This window comes from Pithys albifrons, chromosome 17, assembly GCF_047495875.1.
Source record: "Pithys albifrons albifrons isolate INPA30051 chromosome 17, PitAlb_v1, whole genome shotgun sequence".
Lineage (NCBI taxonomy): Eukaryota > Metazoa > Chordata > Aves > Passeriformes > Thamnophilidae > Pithys > Pithys albifrons.
This window is the reverse complement of record NC_092474.1, coordinates 8,692,687-8,706,276: the sequence shown is the minus strand read 5'-3', so window position 1 is coordinate 8,706,276 and position 13,590 is coordinate 8,692,687. Positions and strand designations below refer to the sequence as shown.

Here is a 13,590-nt window from a genome sequence, read left to right as displayed (position 1 = left end):
TAAAAGCTCTCTTCTGCCTTTGTTCCTTTGGGCTGTTATCTGCAGAGTACAAACCCAGATTTTAAAAGCAAGGCTGGAAATGCGAGAGAAGCCCAGTGAAGGCCTGGCACAGAACACTTTGCCCCAGTTGTGCTGGAAATGCCAAATGCCTGGGGCTGTGCTGTCTTCTGAGGCAGCTGCTGCCAGCACCATTCCTGCTCTACAGAAATAACCTCCTGATTTGGTGCCTTGCAGGAATTCTGAAGTTCCATGAGTATTATCTGGGTGACAGCCTGACAGAAAATGCTGGGGACTTCCACGAAGCCAACAGTGCGACCCTGCAGACACTGACGAACTCGGCGCTGGAGCAGCACATCTCCAGCGTGCGGGAGGCCCTGGGAGTGGATTCCTTCTACACCCGGTGAGTCTGAGGGTGGTGTCTAACACTCTGGTTTCCACTCTGCCACCTGAATTTATAATAGTCTGGGATGAGCTAATTGGCTGAGAAGTCTGAGAACTGAGTCAGAGAAGAGGTAAATTTTCAGTGCAGCAGCAAAAAAAAGGCTTTTTTTTGTATCCATGGCTATTTTACTGGCAAGCAGCAATGTGTACGTGCAAATAAGGTCTGAATGCACAGTCTTGGTGGTGCATATATAGATTGGATGAGGAGGCAGGCGCTGTGTCTGACTGTATAGGGACAGATTTCATCCTGCTTGCAATTTCCAGTGTAATTAAATGTCTTTCAACATTTTGCTTTGTAAAACTGCAAATACCATAGGAATTCCACCCCCTGCAATATGTTCCCTTGTGGCTATGGCTGAGTAAATAATTTAGAGGGAATTAATCTGTCTGATGAACATCAGCAAAGGCAGAGGAACCTTACTGCAATCCATTACTCAGGTCCCACAACTATGTTTTCTTATTTTTTTTATCCTATGGATTTATTGCAAGTCAGGTTCTTCTGCTTATTTATACTCAATCTCATGTAGTTTTTCTCTGAATGCCTCTGTCAGAAAAGCAGATTCAGGGATGTCCCTGCCCTTGTGTTATTTGGGAATCCCATGTACAGGTATCAGTTCATCATCAGGATGTGGTATCAGTTTGCCGCCTTTTGTAAGTGAGCCTTGCTGTGTTGTCATCCATTGCTGACTTGGGATGCATTTGCATTTGTTTGAGGTTGTGTTTGAAAAACATTTTCTCTGAAACTGGCCAAGCATTTTTGATCGAGCTGTTGCTTTGTCTCACATCAATAAACTCTTCCTCTCGCTGTTCACCTCACAGAGCCTGTGCCAGCAGCGAGACAGAGAGTGAAGCTGGGGATATCATGGACCAGCAGTTTGAGGAGATGAATAACAAGCTGAACTCAATGACTGATCCAACTGGCTTCCTGAGGATGGTCAGCAGGAACAACCTGATGAACAGGTGAGAATGCAGAACTGCTGTGGGGATCAGCAAGCAGGAGATGTCGTGGTGATGGGCTTCTCTCTAAATTGTAAGTTTAGGTGCAGCCAGTGTCAGTGCTCGAGGGGAGAGCCAGGAAAGACTTGTCCCACTTGTAACTGATGGCTGTTCTGAGGAGGACCCCTTCCATATTCACTCTTCTTCTGGCCAAATGCTGGTTTTGAGACAGAGCGATTGCAGGGAAGCTCTGTTTTGTCCCACCTGTGTGTGAGGTGCAGGCCTTGGAGCTCTCTCCTGCACACTTGTTATGGAAATAGTTGTTTCCATTGATCCAAAGTGTTGTACCAAGTAGCTGGGAATAAGCTGCATTTCCAGGACTGTACCAGCTGCAGAGTGTCCACGCAGTTTCTGCCTCTTGCAACTTGTTCAGGTCTCAGCCTTTCACATGACTGTGCTGATGAGGGCTTAGGGCAATCATTTGGAAGGAAAATTGAAGGCAGAATTTTTCCAGTGTGAAGAAAGGCTGCGTGGTGTGACCCAGGGTTTCTCTCTGGGTCTGTGCTCCACTGTTGATTGTGAGCACAGGATACCCCAAGTCTTTCTCAGCTGGAAAAGCAAATGTGATCAGCCAGCAGCATTATGAGCCACCGTTGGAGCTTGTGAGCTGTCACAACATCCCCATGGAACTGGGAGCTGCCTGCTGACACCAGCAGCTGACCTGGTTTTCTCTCCAGAATCCACGTGTGTATTTATTCAAGCTGTTGCACTGATGAAGGACTATGACCACTTGCTAGTTTTGGATCACACAGGCGGATCCCCAGAAATGCTGACATATTTTACTAGTTCATCAGGTTTAGAAGGACAGGAGATTGCCCCTCTCATTGCAGGGGAAAATAGGATGTGATTGTGCTCCAGGGAATGCTAATCCTCAGGAACACTGCAGAGGCCAACCATGCAGCACCTCTCTCTTTCTGCTCCATAGGAGCCACATGCATTACTTTGAATCTGCACCCAGGAGCTTACCTCAGGTGTCTTGTCAGGTAAGTAGTTTGCAGCTCTTAGGAGAAGCCCAGAGATAGGGCAGCTTGGGCACGTAACTAAAAGCACCCCTAGAAGAGCATCAGGAGGAGCATTAGAAGCAGCCGTGTCTGTGATGCTCTCACCATGAGCACTCAGGTGAAGAGATGAGCAAATGTTGCTGGATGGCCTCCCTGCCTATCCCTCTCCCTCTGCCCATGGAGAGGGGCATACTGGGGGCTCAGAGGGCAGACCCAGCACTGCCACATCTGTTTGCATCTGGCTTACTATGCCCTGAATTCAAGGTAAGTGCTGCAGTCCTGCCCGAGCTGTTGAATGCCTCCTGCACTTAATGTCTGCTTCAGCTGCTCAGGTGAGAAACCTGGAGGCTACACAGTCTATAGGGGCCCTATAGAAGGATTAACCTCATGGCCTCTTGCTATACTGTGTGATTCTTAATAATTAAGCTGTGTAAAGTGGTGTGGTTTATGGCATGCAGCACACTGAGCTAGGGAAAACAAGGAAACAACCTTGCAAAAGCCCTGAAGCTTTGGGAAAGAAGCACATGAGAATCTGTGTAGAAGAGAGCAGGTTGAGAAATAAAATGGGATCAGGGAGTACTTCTGTGCTCTGGCCTAGAGCTCTGACAAGTGATGCCATGAGAGACCCCAGCAAAGCAGGACTCTGAGCCAAGTTTATGTGGGATAAGATAAAAACCCTTCCTGCATCACAAGGAACTGTAAGCTCTGTAATTAAGCAACAGAATGCAGTGGGTACATAGAGCACAAGCTGTGGTCTTGCAGCTCCAGACTCCAGCTCCCCACCTCTGAGCAGCCATAGCTGTTCTGCCCCTGCACTGGAGTTAGTTTGTGTAGCTGTGGGTAAGTGCTGAGTAGATTTTTGTTGCTGTAGTGCTTCAGAGGATGGTAAAACTGTGGCCAACAAGCAGTGAGTGAAGGTATAGTGTCTGTTTGGCTTCTGCACTTCATGGGACAAAGGGAGGCAGGCCCTGCACTCCTCACGTGGGGCCTGAAGGCACATTCACATCTTGTGCTTGTGTACTGGACATCCTCAGGGGAGTTTCTATGGCTTGGGGCCAGTGTGAACTCCCTCATGCACAGGAACTGCACGTGCTGTTAAGGTCCAGTGTTAGGAAATGAGGCCGTGTCGATGCTGGGACTGCTTGGAGCTGTCTGGTTTTCATATCCATTGAGAAATGGGTGACTGAAGGGAAGCCCTTGATTTGGGACAAGTGCCCTCTGGCTGCTATCATTAGGTAACCTGTCTTTTAAGCAGAGAATAGTATGATTTTTGGCAGTTCTGCTTAGAAAAGCAAACTTGAAGGGTTGGCAGTTCACTTAAGGAGAAAGTACTGAAGGAACAGTGCAGTGATCTCAGTACTGGGCAGCAGCTGTCCTGAGCTGAGGATGCCACCGATACAGCCACCAGGACAGTCACAGTGACTCATGTCTTACTGCAGCTTCTATTTTTCCTGCTCCTTAGGGCAGGCTGGTCAGGGTCATTGAAGCCCATTACTGGCCTCAGGGGCCTGTTGACTTGCCCTGAAGAGCCATGCAGCTGATTCCCTCTGGGGCAGAGGAATGGTGGTGTCCCGGGGGATGCTGGCTGGCCTAGGCAGAGGGGACAGCAGTGGCTGGGGAGTCCCTTCTGTGCTGGCCCTCTGCCATCCGGGGTGCAGTGCTGCAGCTGCCGACACACAGCCCACCCTGGCAGAGAGTGCTGGCTGAGGTGTGGGATCTGTGCAGCCACTGGTGGGTTCTGGGCATGATTGCAGATCCTTGAAAGCTTTCACAGGGACCTTATATCTGACCCTTTTCTGGAGCTTCCCACAGCATGGTAACTGTGGGTGTGCTAAGGCCCTGAATGTGGATTCAGGGCTGCATATTTAGGAGTCTCTTTGAGGAAGGCCTGATGGATATCAAGCATCCTGAAGCTGTCAGACCACTGGATCACCAGGCCTGACTCCTGTCCCTCCCAATAGCCAAGCTTGGCCATAAGGAGTATTTGACTTGTCCAGAGTCCTAATGAGTGCTCAGGCAGGAGCAGCTCCCTGCTGTTTTTAGGATGAATCTCTACTTTCTGTCTTGGTCCAGCCACTCATCCTCAACAGGCGGAGCCATGCCCTGTGAGGCTGGCGGTCTGCCAGGTCAGTCTGACCTAAGGCTTGCACAGCGTGGGTTTCTCCTCTATTCTCTGAGGCTTTGCTTTGTTCCTGCATCTCCAAGACAAAGGGCAGGAGCAGAGCTAAGGCAATACAAGCTGACAGCCCTGGCTGTTTGTGCTGTTTCTCTTCTTGATGCAGGCCAGGCTGCCTGTACAAAGGGTAATAAATCATCAGTGCTGCAGTGTCTGAGCAGAGTCTTCCAAACGAGAGATTTCACTGTTCAGACATCAGGGGACCCTCTGCATTGCTAGAGCAAGATAAAAATTATCAGTGTGGCATCCCAGAGCCAGCACCAGTGCTCTGTAGAAGGGGTGTTTGGTCAAGAGTCCAAAATTTCCCTCTTCTGACATTAAAAGGACCTGGGCTCACATACCTGGCAAGCCACCTGAAGAGCCTTTTTTGGCTGCTTTTGAAGGAGATGGTGGCCAGTGCTCCTGGTTGGCTCTGCCTGCCACAAAAGATCTGTCCATCCTCCCCTATGAAATTCGCTCGCTCTTTGTATACGCACATACCCAGGCAGGAGAGGTGAGAGATTTATGGTGCTCCCTTGGTTTTGTCCTCATGAAAAGCAATCTGAGTGGGGAAGGAATAAATCTAGAGCTGCCTGGCTGGGAAACTAAGATGCAGTAGCGCTCTACCCTCTATTTCCTGCAATGAAGGAGTGTGTGACAATGGCTTACCGTGGGTGGGGGCTGGCGAGTGCTGCCTGCTATCACCAAGCTGCTCGGGGGGTCAGGGCCCTGGGAAGCACTGGGGTACCCCTGCACAGGTTTTGTTTCCTGATCTGATCTTAAAATCTGTGCTTCATAAAGCTCAGCCCAGCCAAGCATGTGTGCTTGTTCAGACGCTGCAGTGAGATGGGCAGAAGTGTCCAAGGGGAGCAGACACTGTGAGCCCATGCTGGTCCTGTGCTGCACAAGTACCCAGGCAAGTTTCCAGCATCTCTAAGCAGCAGCAGCAGACTTGTCCTGTCACTGGAATCTCTGGGTCAGAGAGCATGGGCAGTCAAACACCAGAATTCTGTTGACATTTTGAAATGACTCCTGTGTGCCCATAAGATGGAAATTTCTTGTTAGTGGGTGGTAAGAGCATTTTTTTCTTCAGAGAACTGTAGATTTTAGGTATGATGTGAATTGGGTCAGGAGGCTGGTTGCAGCAGCTGCTAAGAGAAAGAGACAGGGGGAAAGGCAATTTCGTGAGTCTGTGTGCTGTGCATGTCAGGGTATACATGTCATGTATGGCTAGGCCTCTGACATGTCAGTGGAAGAAGCAGTAAACTGGAGTGCAGTATTTTTGTTCTTCTTGTCTTTTCTTCCCTATTGGCTTAATCTGGTAGTCTGAGGAGATACTGTACCTGAATTGTGTGTATATGTATCTGCCTATAGCAAATACACAGCTATTCATTTATCTCATTGGTTAACATAGTTGTTGGATGCTGAGGGTTTTTTTTAATTTCCTGAATGTGCAAATGCTTTCTGCTTTTATTTTTTTTTCTCTGTTAATAGCCAAGAATCAATCTGGGCAAAGAGGTAAAAGTAAGGAAGAGAGTCAAGACATTTCATCAGTGTAAATGTTTAAAGAAAGGACACTGAGACCGGTGTCCTAATCAAGCATCTAAGTTTGGTCAAGAATTAGGGCACTAGAGCTGCTTCTCTATTGCATGGTTTGGCAAAGGCCCACAGCATTGGAAGGTATCCAAGAGGAGAAAGAGCTTCATAGAGACCAAGGGATGCTTTCTTTGTGCAGGAACGTCAGAGGTGATCTGGACTGGGATTTCATCTAACCTTTTGAATGCATTTGACACTTTGAGGACAGCAGGGCATGTGTTGTCTCATGGGTGGCCTTTTATGTTTGAGATAGTTGTGTTCATTGCTGGGTAGCCCCAGCGGTGACTGTGGTTACACTTCAGACCTTGCACTGCCATTGGTGTTCAATGTCCTTTTTCCCTCCCTGCCTTTCCTTTGAGGCCTACCTGCTAAAACTTTCTGGAAAGTTACCCTTTCCACATAAAATAGTTGCTTGTGGTCCCAAGCCAAGAATAACTTTTCTGGGGAGCACAGCTGCTGGATTAGTGAGTCCAGAATGGGGCAACATCATTTCCTCAGCAGGGCAGTAACTTGTGGCTGCTGATGCCAGGAGAGTACATGCAGAGCTTTGCAGGTATGTTGGGAACAGGCACCAGATCAGCATCCCTCCACTGACGTGAAGCTGTTCAGAGCAGTTGGCAAAAGTGCAGGCAGAATCTTGGTGTCTTGTTTGCCTGTTGTCATATTTCCTTTGTTATCACACTAGGTTAGTTCGTGCAAATCCTGCTGAGACTGGTCAGTTGTCAGTGGATCAGCTGCTGCTGTGTGTGAAGGAAAAACTGGAAACAGCGCTTCAGGCACTGGAGTGTGTAGAGAAACTCCATAGCACTGTCATAGGCTGTCTGTAGCTGGTTCATCCTGTCATTAATATCACTATTTGTTGTGGTGTGAAGCTGAATGAGAGACTAAAGCCTTTCCATGAAGCATCCTAGAGAGCAGAGTACCCTGGATGACAGAGCCTGCTGATGTCACTGTTAGAAGTCAGGGCAGCCCACAGTGGAGCTCAGATTCCTGCAGCTAACCTCTCCCTTGGCTTTTGCCCACAGGAGCTGCCAGAGCATGACCAGTCTGTTCAGCAGTACCGTGTCTCCTGTTAAGGATGGAACATCATCACTTCCAAGGAAGCAGACTTCCTTCACCAAACCCCCACTCCGTGCGCTCTACGACTTACTGATAGGACCCATGGAAGGAGTAAGCCTTTGGCATAGACATCGAAATCCTCTCAGTGTGGGAAAGCAAGACTAGACAGCTTGGTGTGGTACCTGAAGCGTGGTGGTTTTCACAGAACAGTCAGAGTTAGAAAGGACCTTAGTGACCACCATCAAGAGACAAGGATCTAGTCCTGCATACCAGATCCTTGTCTCCATTCTTCAGCGAGCATTCCAAAGTTAGCTTGCCTTTGGGAAAGTCATGCAGTCCAGACAGAAATAAAAGGACACTCTTTCAACTGGTTATCTCCAAAACAATGCAAGTTGAGGACTAGATCTTATCCAAGTGTGCTAAAAGTTTCATCCTCACATTAATGGTTTGCTGGGCCAAACTGTGGCTGCTGTTCTTGCTTAAAGGTGTAGAATTGCAAAAAGAAAGCAAATTTCTTAGCAGGATTATTCCTTTAGACTTTTTTTTTTGTGGGCTGCAAGTGTTTAAGCTGGAGCAGATTTCGGTGCTTTGAAGTTACTCTTTCCTGGGGTGATAACTAACTATTTTTATGATACACTAGATAAATAAGAGTGAAATTCCACAGTTACATGGGACCAGGGGCAGTTGCCACTTTTTGTGCCCAGCTGTGGGTTTCCTATTGACTAGTCTTCTGCTTCACTTCTCCATCCATAAGATGCTTTCTGTTTACATCTTTTGGTGTCTCTGGGTTGTTGATGATGATGTCAAGTGTTTGGAAGTGCAGACCATGGACACAATCTGTCTGCAGGTTGTTTGTTCTTTAGAGGAGATGGCTATTTTCAAACTCAGTATCAAAAAGAATATTCTCTGACAAAGGTTAAGGTGATGATAATACTGACAAGACGTGGATGGTTGGGGTTAGTCAAAGTTTCAGGCTGGAGTGGAAGGACCTGTGGGGCCATGGTGAGGCTTGGGCCCACATGGGCTGGGCCCAGGATGATGACCCAGAGCCTGTGGGTCAGTGCACTTGGGTTTGCTCGTCTGTGGCACTGGTGAGGCACAGCTTCATGGGTATGGTCAACTGTCACACAGAGCGTGGGTCTGATGTGGGTGTTTCCAAACCCACTGTGGCGTCAGACTAAGGCCTGATGCTTGGAAAGTGCAGGTGGGGGCACTGGTGGAGTGAAAGGGCCAGACTGATTCTCTCTCCTTTCATTGCAGGGTTTGATGCATTCCAGTGGGCCTGTTGGCCGCCACCGTCAGCTGGTCCTGGTTCTGGAGGGAGAACTGTACCTCATTCCTTTTGCTCTCCTGAAGGGCAGTTCATCCAACGAGTACCTCTACGAGCGCTTCAGTCTCATCGCAGTGCCATCCATCCAGTCGCTGAATCCCAGCGCCAAGGTCTGACATTGCTTATGAAACCTCTCTCACAGAGCCTCTTCTGTGGCTGCAGGGTCCTGTAGATGCCCAGAAAGCAGCAGCTGTGTCCTGCTGTGCCAGACACAAGAACAGAAACCTCAAACAGGCTGCTGAAGTGCAGGGGCTGAGGAGCATGCTGAGCACCACAGCTCTGAAGTAGGATCTGATGTAGTTCCTGCAGCACAAAATCACTGCCCCAGGCATGTCAGGAAGGACAAGGGAATTGGATCATTTTGATTTCTTCCTCCAAAGGATCACATGTGCAGGGTGTGGAACTATGTGGCAGACTGCAGAGCTGTAGGAGTCTGTGATCTATGCTGAGTTTGCTTGCCAAGCTGACTGTCCTTCACATTACTGGTATGGTCACCTCCACTTTAGCATTCTGAGTGGGGAAGGCCACTAATGTCTTGGGATACTGAAGCTGTGAGGCAAAGCAAATACCACAGATGTATCTTGCAGAAGTGCCTTCATGCTGAGGTTTGGCAGCAGCATTTCTAAGACCTGGGTCTCTGGGAGAATGCCCCAAGTCACATGTGCTCTTGCTGGCCAGTGTTCTGCTGCACGTTTTGGCTTGCCCTGGGTTAAACACAGTTAGTGGAACAGCAAAAGGGTCTGAACCTTGACAGCATTACTGCTGTTCCGTTCAGTATCAGCTTGATGCAGTACCTGCTGCTGGCAATGGTGACACTGACCCTGGAAATACAGGTGTGAGGAACCACTTAGTGAGTGATTACAGGTAGTGTTCCCATAACGTGGGAAGCTGGGATCTTCCATATGCTTTTAGCTCTGCTGCAGCCCTCAAAGGGACCTGGGCTGTCTGTTGCTTTCTGTTCTTACCTATCTGTTCACCCAAGATGTGGGGATAGAAGTCCTGACCAGACTCAAATGGAGGTGTACCTTGAAATAGTTAAACAGAAGAAACTAAAGCAACACAAAATCTTCCTTGTAATTAGGAGAACTGGGCTTTTGTTTAGAGACAAAGGGACAGAATATTTTATTACCAGCACCATAAATACCAGATCTTTGAACCCTGTTTTCTTTTTCTCTGTGTAGTCCCATGTGAGGAAGACTACTCCAGCTTACTCCAGTTCTACCTCAATGGCAGCTGTCATAGGAAATCCTAAGCTTCCTTCAGCAGTTATGGACAGGTGGCTGTGGGGACCTATGCCCTCTGCAGAAGAGGAAGCATATATGGTATCTGAGTTACTTGGCTGCCAGCCCTTAGTTGGCAGTGCATCAACAAAAGAGAGGGTCATGAGTGCCCTCACTCAGGCAGAATGTGTGCATTTTGCAACCCACGTCTCCTGGAAGTTGGCTGCTTTGGTCCTGACACCCAACAGTGACAGCAATCCAGCTAGCAGCAAGAGTTCTTTTGGGAACCCCTACACAATCCCAGAATCTCTTCAGATGCAGGATGATGCCAGTGATGTGGAAAGCATCTCAGACTGCCCTCCTCTTCAGGAGTTCCTGCTTACAGCAGCTGATGTCCTGGATCTGCGGCTTCCTGTCAAGCTAGTGGTTCTTGGCTCTTACCAAGAGTCCAGCAGCAAAGTCACCTCTGATGGAGTTATTGGCTTGACAAGAGCATTCCTGGCAGCTGGGGCTCAGTGTGTCCTCGTGTCACTCTGGCCTGTTCCTGTGGCTGCTTCTAAAATGTTCGTGCATGCCTTCTATTCCTCTCTCTTAAACGGCATGAAAGCCAGTGCCGCCCTTGGAGAAGCGATGAAAACTGTGCAGAGCAGCAAGCAGTTCTCCCACCCAGCCAACTGGGCAGGTAGGAACAGTCTTCCTTTGGACAAACCAGTCAGGGTTTCTAAGGAGCTGCCAAGCTGATTGAGCTAAGCAAGAAGCAGTGCTGGCAGGTAGTTGGGAGCAGTGTGTGCCCTGTGCTCTCCCAGAATTCAGCCCCTGAGTATCAGACCCCGATTCAGCTGTCACTGCCATGGGACATGTTGGCATCTCACTGTGTACTGTGCATGGGTATAAATTTGATATAATTGAAAGCAGTTGTGAGGTGAAGTGTGCTTCATGACTGGAAAGAAATAAAGTGCAATACAATGATTCAATCTCCATGTTTGAAATCTCCAGGGTCACATTTCTTGTGTCCCTGGGGTGGAGTCAGCTGGAGCACACATACAGGAGTTTTTCATGGAAAACTTAGTGACACACTAGAGGCAGGAGTAGTACTGCTTGAAGCTGCAGCAACAACCAGTAGCTGTGATTTCTGTGACATAAACCTTGTAGGACTTTTTCCTTTGGTCCTTTTAGGACAAAGGTTTCCCTTGCTTTCACTGTAAATGTCTCAGCAGTGTCGGCTCCTTATGCAGTGCTGGTGCTTGCTCCCTCTCAATTAGATCTGTGTGTTGAGATTTGGAATTGACAAAGTCTTGGACTTCAGCAGTGCTGTTGCGGGGCTGTGTGCAGATAACCTAATTTTTTTTCCTGCTGCAAGGCCTGGTTTTTGATAGCTGCATGCATTCCCCAAATGGATTTTTGCACATGCAGAACCATGTTTTTAGCTGTGATGAACATGGCTGTGGCATGAACGGCACCTGGCTGGAGAAGCTGGAAGCTTGCTAGAGCTTGTTAAAATGAGTCAGGCTGACAGTGATTTCAGGCACGTTGAGTCCAGCATGAGGATGTGGTTCAGGCAGCACCAGATGGGAGCTGAGTTCAGGTTACAGTCCACAGTTTGTTTGGGGTTTTATTCTCCTTCCAAGATTTTCAAGATGTCTCAAAAGAAAGGAGCAGTAAAATACCCCAGAAGTGACCACTTCCTAGGCAAAACAGAATGTGTGGACATGGTCCAGATGGCATTGCCCCTAAACAGAGGCTTTCAGCTGCTCAGGCTGTCTCAGTACTCCCCTTTCCATGCTACTATGCGAGTTCATCACTCACAGTCCCGACTTCCACTGTGACTCTTGAAGCTCAGTCTTGGACGGAGCACCAGAGCCAGGACCAGCCACTTCCTCGCTGCAGGAATGAGAAGGGGCAGGTAGAGCTCCTCATGCTGTCCTTTAGGAAGTCTAGCATGGAATGGTGTGTGAGCCAGGACAGGTGTCTGGCTGGGACAGGGAAAGCTCTCCAAGTTCTGTTCTGTGAGTGCTGTTGGCATCTGTTGATTTCCATGGCTGTAGAGGAGACCTGGAGCACGCCTGGACAAGTTTAGCTGCAATCCGGTGGTTTTCTGCTTGCTTGAACAGGGAGACACTATTGATTTAATAGCAGAGGACAATAAGAAGCACCTAGAAGCTTTCTGATAGTTCAGTCTGTAGAACTGGGCAGGGAGTGGACAGCTGCTCTGGGAAAAGAATGTCCCTGTGCAGGGTGCAGTGAACCATCATTCACTGCTCCAAGGGCAGAGGACATCTGTGTCTGGTTTGGACATTTTCCATAAAAAAGGGAGATTGACTGTCTCTTATTATGAATCCTGCAGGCTTCATGCTTATTGGGAGTGATATGAAGCTGAACAGCCCCTCTTCGTTGGTAGGACAGGCCCTGATTGAGATCCTGCAACACCCTGAAAGAGCCCGGGATGCTCTGCGTGTCCTGCTTCATCTGGTAAGGGAAGGGAAGCACTGCCAGCCTGCAGGCACTGTGAGGGGCCCAGCAGCCCATCTGGTCCTGAGACACCCTCACCTCTGGTCATGGGGCTGCAAACAGGAACAGCATCCTGATGTGCAGCCACTCCCCTTTGAATGTATATGTATATAAATATATATATATGTATACACACATACTCCTCCACCCCCTCTCTCCTGCCATGACACCTCTTGTGAAACTCTGGGTCAGTGTGGAAAGACTGGAACACCTAAGAAAGTGTCCAGAGCAAAAAGAGGCAAAGTAAGCAAAATCTTGCATTGTATTTTGACAAAATACTCCCCAGACCCATCTGCTTTGCATTAGCTGTTGAATTGGGTCTGTGCTTTAAAAAAGAGGTAATCATTATGGTTAATTGTTTGTACAAGGAAATAGCTATGAACATGGCAGTCATGGAAACAGAGCACAATCACTGATGTCTCTGCATATTTGGAAGGGGCCCTTCTGTCCCCATCTGTGCCACCAGCCTGTCCTGGGGAACAGCGGGACTGAAGCCAAGTGCCAGGTGGCTGGAATGATCACTCATGACTTTTAATACTTTTCTTTCCAATGTGTCATCTGTGGTCCCACAGGAGTGTGAAGTATCCACAGAATGATGGAAACCTGTGAATAGTGCTGGTCTTCCCAGGTGCTGGGGTTTGTGGACACTCATCTCAATCTTTCCTGTTTGCCATGTAGATGCAGACTTGTCTGGTAATGAGCAGGCTGAGACCCCTAATGAGTCATCCTTTGGGGAACAGTGCCACTGCCAGGCTTACAGGAAACTATCCCAAACAAACTGGCACTTTGTTTCTTGTGGCATTATTGTTCTCAGCACCCCAGAGAATGTTGACGCTCATTACTCTGATGTTACAGCTGTGAATGCTGAACTACTGGACCCCCTGTTTTCAAGGCACTAAAGTGTGAGACAAGCCAGGATCAACCTTGGATTCGCTGTCTCTCAGCCTTTTCTCTGTGTAAGAAGAAGAGGTCAGTAACAATAAGCTCATGGTGTATTTTCCCCACAGGTGGAGAAATCACTGCAGCGAATCCAGAACGGGCAGCACAACTCCATGTACACCTCCCAGCAAAGCGTGGAGAATAAAGTTGGTGGCATTCCAGGCTGGCAGGCTCTCCTCACAGCAGTGGGATTTCGGCTGGACCCGCCGGCCAGCGGCCTCCCAGCAGCAGTGTTTTTCCCAACCTCAGACCCCGGGGACAGGCTGCAGCAGTGCAGCACCACTATCCAGTCCCTCCTAGGTGAGAGGAGGCAGCTGTGGGCCCTGGCCATGCAGACATTAGCCT

The 13,590-nt window shown here is 48.7% G+C and overlaps 1 protein-coding gene across 3 annotated transcripts in view; it reads left to right on the top strand.

Annotated features, from left to right (window-relative positions):
* The window catches only part of TTC28 (tetratricopeptide repeat domain 28), a 110,934-nt gene that overhangs the window by 87,323 nt on the left and 10,021 nt on the right, over positions 1-13,590 (top strand). For all 3 annotated transcript variants that reach the window (XM_071572380.1, XM_071572379.1, XM_071572382.1), the window contains 7 exons: positions 235-400; positions 1,261-1,401; positions 7,215-7,359; positions 8,509-8,688; positions 9,760-10,480; positions 12,143-12,267; positions 13,314-13,545. In XM_071572380.1, coding sequence (XP_071428481.1) covers positions 235-400; positions 1,261-1,401; positions 7,215-7,359; positions 8,509-8,688; positions 9,760-10,480; positions 12,143-12,267; positions 13,314-13,545 — 1,710 coding nt within the window. The remainder of the gene's footprint in view (positions 1-234; positions 401-1,260; positions 1,402-7,214; positions 7,360-8,508; positions 8,689-9,759; positions 10,481-12,142; positions 12,268-13,313; positions 13,546-13,590) is intronic.